Consider the following 8,943-nt stretch of genomic DNA (forward strand, 5'->3'; position numbering starts at 1 on the left):
TATTATTATTGTAGATAAGTATTTATTATCCTTGGGCATTGCATGTATCTACTAATGATAATCTCTCTCTTATTTTTTATTTCTATAATTACTATAAAGAGCTATTTGCCTTGATTTTTTCCTTTATCTCTAAGGATGTTTTTGCAGGAAAAGAAGATTCCCACATTAGGCATGCTACCAAATATTGTGCAGACTTAATCTTATGATAGTAGCTCCAAAGAAGATATGATTTAGAATTCATGAATCATATGATGATTAGGTTGGATAATGTGAGTTTCTTGAAGAAAATGTCCTTGATGATTGAAATTATGAGAGGGAGTCTAACAATTCATTAAGAGGCAACCTTGGAGAAAGGGAGGGAGCAAAAAATTAAAAAATGCTTAAATCAAACTTTTGATGATATTGGTTCAAAAGGAGTAGACCTTGTTGATGGATTCAACACTAATCAATAGCTAAAGGGCTATGATTCATAGGGTAAAGTCTCATGTATGTAGGTTGGAAGGCTTTATGCTATCAAGATACCCATTGAACTAGGGAAGCATGACGTGACTTGCTTCCAAGAGGTTAGAAGGATGATAATATATTTAGACGAAGTCTGACACTTCATCAGAGAAAACCTTGTGCAAAGAGGTCAAAAAAGTTGATATCAAACTAAGAGGGAGAAACCTTATTCTCTGATATGTTTTATGGTGAATGTTGTGACAAAACCACATGACAATATTCATGGAGACTTCATGTGACCTTTTGATGTCATACATGTATGAGCCTATCCCCTATGTCATCATGAAGAAGTGATGACTTCTAAATGATTATCACTTGTATTGGGAGAAGTTGTTGTAAAGTGATGTACTTACAATAACTTGTAGCATGATTCAATTTTGCAAAATTGCTTCATGTAAAGGCTTTATCTTATAAATCAACAACTAGGTAGTTGATATCATTAATTTGATTATCTACAAGTTGCTTGTATAGATATATTTTTGGTACTTGGTGTATATCTTGCCTTGATATTCTGATAGGCCATTACCACATTGAGTACTTGGTGGTTATCATTTAGTTGATGTTCTAATAGGCCATTACTCAGAGTATTTGGCGAATATCATTTGATTGATATTCTAATAGGTCAATGCTCATTTTACAAAACATGATATCAAATAGTAATTGGTGAATATCATATGTTGATATTCTGATAGGCCAATACTTACATGATATCATATTTTAGAAATCTTCTGATCAAAGATTTCCTATATGTGTTATTTTTTAAATATTACCTATGTGTTTTATCCTTCTTCATTAAGAGGGAGTGTTAATGTTATAATTCTATTGGATAAATTATATTATATATATGAGATATATAATATATGGAATAATTAACTTATATTAAGAGTGATATATATATATATATATATATATATATATATATATATATATATATATATATATATATATATATATATATATATATATATATATATATATATATATATCTTATTTTATATATATTGTTTTATAACAATTATAATATATTGAGAGTATATTACTGGTGTTATAACTATAACTAATGTAATTTAATATGTTAAAGAGACATGTCTCTTCAAGAGACATGGCTCTTTATTTCACATATATATTTATTCATATAGTAACTTGAAAAACACATAAAATTCCACAAGTGCTATTACAAGTTATAGATCCTATTTCACTAACAATATGGCACTAAACCTCAAGTAGTAGCCTGATATATCCAAGATGCTTAGCCACCTCTAAATTTAAGACATTCTGAGCTCATATGACTTACTTACTAAGTAGCAAGCCTCCACAGACAACAACTCTACATTAAGACAACACTTTTTCAAACAAAAGAAATAAAATATTTTGGTTGACCCAAGATTTCTCTTATACCCAAGATGCTCCTACATCAAGAGGACTAGGATATTTATTTTACATCATTTAATTCTACTATAATTTAATCTAATGGGATTCTTATCACCTAACATCAAAAATATCCACCCTATGTAATAGAGAATGTTGAAAGAATTAGTAGATACAAATCGATAACAATGGTTTGAATCAATAGAATCATTAACTAAAATTAAAATAAATATTTAATTTTCCCTAAGCTAGATTTGGGTTATATATGTGAATATGAATTGATCATTGGAAGTTGATTGCATCAGTTTGTACACTAATATCCCCCAAATTGTTTACTCTTTACAATTCTATTTATGAAATAAATAAATTAGTTGATAGTTGATTCATCCAAATTTTAAAATTAAATGAGAGATCTAGAAAGATTGTTTTGGATGAAATCTTATATCTAGAGAATGAACATTTCTCCTTGACCTTGGTAGTTACCATTCCTAGACATTTCATTAATGAGTATTAAAAAGTGATAAGAAAAAATGAATTATTATGAAAATGAAAATATTAGATTGAAAAAAAAAAAATTGTTCCCATAGTAATTAGTTTTGGTAACTCCTATTTTTCTAATATTTTTAAATATTTTTAAACAAATTTCTAGTAATGTGCATAAACTAGATAGGATAAAATATATTTCTTATAAAAGTAAGAGTTATAATATTCACTAGAATCTTGATAAAAAGATTAGATTTTTTCTCTAAAATACTCTTTTACTTTAATTCAATTCTAGAATTATACTTTATAAATTAGTCTAAACTAGATATTCAAACTCCTAGATTTAAATAATCTCAAATCTTTATTAGATTTAATACAACAAGAGACAAGCATCAAAGTTCATGTCATAGTTTGAATTTAGATTTAGTGAAATTAGTATGATTCTACTATATAAATAAAATATCTTAACAAATTAAACTTAAATAAATAATATGAAATATTAAAATAATAAGCTAATTGATATATTTTGAGAATTAAATTACTAAATATTTATTCTTGACAAACTTTAATTTTCTATTTTAGGTATATGGTGGGATAGTTGAATGACATGGGTTAATTTAATGGGTGATAATGTCAATTTAAAATAAAGGAAAAATAATAATGTTGACTTGAAAGAGTAGTTGAATGAATTAAAGTAGTAGAGAATTTAAAATTATTAATATACCACCAGTTTACTTACATTTTGATTAATATATTATCTATTAGTCTTTGTTTTCCAAACCTCCCACATAAGTGGCTAACAAGTTAGCTCTAGCCTGTTTTCAAACAATTTTTTATCTAAGATAGAAAGAAACAATAAAAAACTAAAAACTAACTCTACCATTATTTAAAAAATTAAAAAATTATTCATATAAGATTAACATAATATCACTAATTTATATTTATAATTAGATATTAAATAAAATACATAAGATCACTCATCAATATAAATTAAATTTTAAAAGTTAAATAATACAATTAATTATAAACATTCAATTATTATTAACCATTTAAATAATAATAAATAAATTTCTATAACATAAAATATAAAATATTGATGACAAGTAATCAAAATGTCATAAAAAAAAAATCATTCCTTAATCAAAGCAATTGATTCATATAATTTCACATTCACAATTAAGTCTTTTCTTTATAGTGCATGTTGTTAAATATAATTGTTTCATTAAATTAATTTCTTCTCACAATTGTGTCTAAAATGTTTTTTTTTTTTTTTGAAGTAAAATAAAATGTGAAGTAAATAAGATTAGTATACCGATGAGAAATAAGAAATAAATATGAAATATTAAAGTTTCTTTAATTCTATTTGATTGATTTAATTACAGGATTAGATTGAATGATTCAAATAGTATCAATCCCTTTAGCATGAACTAATAATAACTCTAGTTGAGCTAGAGTTCCTGTCTTGTGTAAGGTTGTGCTAAGAGCACTTAAATCAAGAAACCAAACTTGATTTGTGATAAAATAAAGATTTACATTAACAAGAGTCAATAGCATCTAAGAATATGAAGTTATAATTTGCATAATTACAAGAAAAATGAACATTCATTTCCTTTATCTTTATTAATGATGATGTAAGATTAACAAGAAATAATGTATTTGTAAAGCTTGAAATCTAGCCAATTATTTTCAAATAAGATAAAGAAAATGAAAAATAAAGAATCTCAAATAAATGGCAAGCATAGAAAGTCAAAAAACTTAATGAATTATAAAATACAATCTATAACAACTTGATAAATTATAAGATATAATCTTTTTCTTGACAAACCTAGAAAATTGTAAATATCTAATTTTAATTTATTATTCATGTCTATTAATTATATTAAAAATATATATAAATAAAATAATAAGTAATTATACATTTCTAAATTTAATTATACATTTAAATAAATTAATATTATAATCTATATAAGCAAAATAGAATAAATTCAAAATATAAAATATTATTTTTTCTTCTATTTTAAAATAAATTTTATATTTATTTTAAATAAAATGTTAATAATAGTCTATCATGTCCCACTAGTTTTTTTCTAACTTCCATGTTATATTGCTTATTAACCATTATTTTTACGTATCTATAGTGGTAAATTGATAAGAAAGAAAACAACAACATAGTTTGATAACTAGGAGACAATTTCCATAGCAAGCCAAATTGTGATATTGCTATTAGGATTTAACTATGTGATTTGGAGTCAAACTCAATGACGCATGTTTAATGACTAGTGATTCAACATGAATCCATCTCTCATGAGAATAAATGGAACACTTAGCACTCATTGGATCTAGGTGATGCTCAGAGGGGTGAAGCACCAAGACTTCCTAGGAGGTCACCCATCCCAGCACTACTCTAGCATGAGCGCGCTTAACTATGGAGTTTCCTCCATGGTTAAACCCAAAGCTTGCAACCCCATTTGTAAAACCTTCACGAAGTGTTGTTCCTTAGGAAACATTCATTAGAAGGCCCCTTAAGTTCATCAATTGATAAGTAGGAAATAATTTCCACAACAAGCCAAATTGCGATATTGCTATTAGGACTTAACTGTGTGATTTTGAGTCAAACTCAATGACCCATGTTTCATGAGTAGTGATTCAATATGAATCCATCTCTCATGAGAATAAATGGAACACTTAGCACTCATTGGATCTAGGTGATGCTCATAGGGGTGAAGCATCAGGACTTCCCGGGAGGCCACCCATCCTAGTACTACTCCAGCTTGAGCACGCTTAATTAAAGAGTTTCCTCCATGGTTATAACCCAAAGCTTGCAACCCCATTTGCAAAACCTTTACCAAGTGTTGTACCTTATGAACCATTCATTAGAAAGCCCCTTAAGGTCATCAATTGATAAGTAGGAGATAATTTCCATAGCAAGCCAAATTTTGATATTGTTATCAGGGTTTAACTATGTGATTTTGAGCCAAATTCAATGACCCATGTTTCATGAGTAGTGATTCAATATGAATCCATCTCTCATGGGAATAAATGGAACACTTAGCACTCATTGGATCAAGGTGATGCTCAAAGGGGTGAAGCACCAGGGCTTCCCGGGAGGTCACCCATCCCAGTACTACTCCAGCCCGAGCAAGCTTAACTATGGAGTTTCCTCCATGGTTAAACCCAATGCTTGCAACCTCATTTGTAAAACCTTCACCAAGTGTTGTGCCTTATGAACCATTCATTAGAAAGTCCCTTAAGCTCATCAATTGATAAGTAGGAGATAATTTCCATAACAAGCCATTTGTTTGACATAATGGCTCCACCAATTATTTGACAGAGTGCCATGATTTCAACATAAGTGAAATGTGGAAGCATAAGCAAGACAATAAACTGTTTGACAAAATGCCTCAAGAAAAAATATTAAATATAGTGTGTAAGAGCAGAATTCTGAATAAGTATCACCAACATGACAATGACTTTTTACCGCCTTAGGGTTGTTGCCAATAGAAAAATTGTTGGGTAAGCCTATGAATGATTGCAATGGAGTGTTGGAGGAATAAACAGGAAGAATTTAAGACACCAGAATGAGAATTTTACAGTTGAACTCAGAGAAAGAGGAAGAAAGTAAGACAGAAAAATGAAATTAGGGAAAAATGATATCTGGAAGAAGGCAGGTGGCAGACGATACTTCCAATGACCTATCCTTACCTTCACACACACCCAGCACACTATTTGAGAGGACACGCCAATCTAATTTTCAAAGCCCGTAGAGGAAAAAGGAAGCTGATATTTTTATTGAAGAGAAAGCTCAGGAAGTACCAAGGCTAAATTTAGAGGATGATCCGGATTTGACAGTGTTTGAACTGCTGAGATTGAGCAGTCATTGCTGGAGAATAATAAGATTAGGAGGAGACAAAGAAGAACTTATAGATTCTGCTGGAAAATAATAGAATCTGAAGGAACATTGTACAGATTTTAATTTGTAATTTTTGGTATGGAAAAGTCAAATTTACCGCTATCAAAAACAGTATCAGCCAATAAGAATTTAAAAATTAGTATACAGAAATTGATTTAAAAAATATACTAATTTTATACTTTAGAAATTCACATTGAAAAGACGAAAAAAAATTAATAGACAGGCATCCAATGAAAACATTGGTTCTAGGAAGGGACTAATAATACACTGTATAATTCACTGTGTAATTCAATGTTATACAAACCTTAATGCTATCTTATTTGTGGTACATCGATTTTCAATGATAATCATACTGCGCTCTTTTCTATTTACCTGTAATTTATATCTAACCTATCCTTTTAATCTCCGTTATTATATTGACCATATTAATATCTTGTCAGCTTTCGAATGGTTAACACTGCAACGGGTTTTAATGACACGAACAGTGGAGCCTTCAATATGATTTTAGAAGCTACTGTCAGCAGCTCCATAATCCAAAAAATTACATTTGTACATGTTAGTATAGTAGCATTGCCAGCAGTTCCATAATTCGAAAAGAAACAAAATTAATCAGCTGTATAGTGAGACACGAAAATTGCAAGTATAAATCTTACCAAGTAACTGTCATTTTTGCTTTCGTACGAAAGAATTACAAATTAAAAAAATGATGCAAGACAACAAAGCCATGACACTTTTATCATTTATTCTAGATCCAACGAAAGTATTTCGATTGAAAAGAAACATCAAAAATAGAGGCATGAATGACAGTTTAGCTCTTCTAAGGGCGGCAGAGAACTTGGCTAGCTGGGGACACGGCACTGTTTCCTTATCTCACCCTGCGAACCCGTCAACACGTCAATTTTGCCCATCTTCACCATTGCCTTCCCAAAGTTTTTCTTCCAAATTTTGGGGTACTTGGCGTTAAACTTCACCTGTCTGGAGGTACCCTCATCTGACATCAATGTTTGATCAGATTTCAACAGCCCACGCTTGGCTTGCAAATTGACGTAGTATTTCACGTCCAATTTGTTCGGAGTGAGAGGATCAAATTGAACACGGACATTTGGTGGATTTGAATTAGGAGGGCATTGTCCCTTCAGCTTACCAGCATAGTTAGACTCCATTGAAGGATCTTGATCACCTGTGCCACTGAAGTTGTACAGACGATCTCCACTGAATGCAGCACACTGAGAAACCCCAATTGAATGTGCGCCTACAAGAACGATCATAGTATTTATATAACATATAGTCTTCACTCGATCTAATCAATTCATCAAACGTATATGATGGTATACCTGAAAGAGTCACCATCTCCCTCTGTGACAATTTCTTTGAAGCAAAAAGTTGTGTTAACTGATTAACATCAAATGAGGCAGGAGGAAGATTACTCGCAACCTCTGATAGACGAGATATCCTTCCGTCTCTTCGTCCGCCTTCAACAGCCCAACTAAAACCGCCAGCCTGAATTTCGATACATTGTAAAATACAGTAACCCATTATTGCTTTACCATTCAAATGGTACATAGTTATTAGATTTTGTAATACCTACTTGGTAAGCACTATCTCTTGCAGCATATCCTAGTATGTCGGCACATGAAACAACGCTGGGACATTTGGCTTCCAGTTTGGCCTTGGCTTCATCAATTATTTCGTAGCCCCTCAAACCTGAGTTGCCCGGGTGGTCCTTCTCTGCTACGTTGCCTACTGTGGAATCAAGTAGAACTGATGCATCGCAACCCTGCAATTAGGGTTTTATAATCAATTCTAACGAACTTATCATGAAATTAGGGTTGGAAGTTAGGACGATAATATTTGAGAATACTTACTCTCACAAAGCAATCATGGAAATGCAACCTTATGAGAGCAGCTGCTATACCGCGATCTGCTCTAACAGCTTTGGCAACAGTTTCTCTGATTATCTCCTCAGCCTGAGGGCACATTTGCCTATAATAACCAAATTTCAACCCATGCCCATTTCCTGTAGTAGATAAATATAGTATGACAAAAGGAATAACCAGCAGATTAGCGAGTTTCATTTCAGCTCAGAGTAGTTAAGCAGAACTCTGTTAGATAAGAGCAGATAGTTTGAACTGAAGCTCTTCTGGGTATGGTGTATTGGAGGAGAGAATGATGTGGTATTTAACACGGTCATCTCCGTGTTGATTTCGTCAACGCGGCTCACAGAAATGTGACGTGGCCTTTAAATATAATGATGTTCTAATTCTAAATGCTTGCCAACAATCATAACGAGACAATAAAAGGTACGTAATGCGTCATATCAATCGACAAGACAACGAGACAATAAAAGGAACGTAATGCTTCGTATCAATCGACGAGACCATGAAATGATGCATTTTTATGGATTTGTTGCGAGCCTGCAGATTCTTTTAAGCAGACTATTGCACACTTTATGATTTGGTTACATCGATATAGTTGGTCAATAATGGTTCTCACCATTAATATTTGAACACGTCTCAAAATCATTGGTTTTTTAAATCTGTTGTGGCGTAGTTTTTTATGGTGCAAGGCTTCTGGTCCTACTTTGACGAAATGAATTTTCTTTGAACTTTAAAGCTTTGTGTTCTAGAATGAAGAAAGCTGCTAAGCAGAAGATTTAATTTGAGTTGTGAATAAATAGTGTC

At 31.1% G+C, this 8,943-nt stretch overlaps 1 protein-coding gene across 1 annotated transcript; it reads right to left on the minus strand.

Annotated features, from left to right (window-relative positions):
- Positions 1-7,101: 7,101 nt before the first annotated feature.
- LOC149560565 (peroxidase 5-like) lies at positions 7,102-8,337 on the minus strand. Its single transcript, XM_089823624.1, has 4 exons — positions 8,128-8,337; positions 7,851-8,039; positions 7,597-7,762; positions 7,102-7,514 (listed from the first exon to the last, which is right to left on the minus strand). Exons 1-4 carry the CDS (start codon positions 8,335-8,337, stop codon positions 7,102-7,104), a joined length of 978 nt encoding a protein of 325 aa, XP_089679750.1.
- Positions 8,338-8,943: the final 606 nt, after the last annotated feature.

This window comes from Cupressus sempervirens, chromosome 4 (genome assembly GCF_028749045.1).
Source record: "Cupressus sempervirens isolate cs-2001-9-10 chromosome 4, ASM2874904v1, whole genome shotgun sequence".
NCBI classification, from domain to species: Eukaryota; Viridiplantae; Streptophyta; class Pinopsida; order Cupressales; family Cupressaceae; genus Cupressus; species Cupressus sempervirens.

Bases quoted from the DNA above. Each gene is read 5' to 3' on its own strand.
- LOC149560565 (XM_089823624.1), bottom strand. From the start codon at position 8,337: ATGAAACTCGCTAATCTGCTGGTTATTCCTTTTGTCATACTATATTTA. The intron at 8,040-8,127 runs GTAAGTATTCTC...CCCTAATTGCAG, and splicing joins TCCATGATTGCTTTGTGAGA to GGTTGCGATGCATCAGTTCT. The intron at 7,763-7,850 runs GTAGGTATTACA...ATCGAAATTCAG, and splicing joins CAAGAGATAGTGCTTACCAA to GCTGGCGGTTTTAGTTGGGC.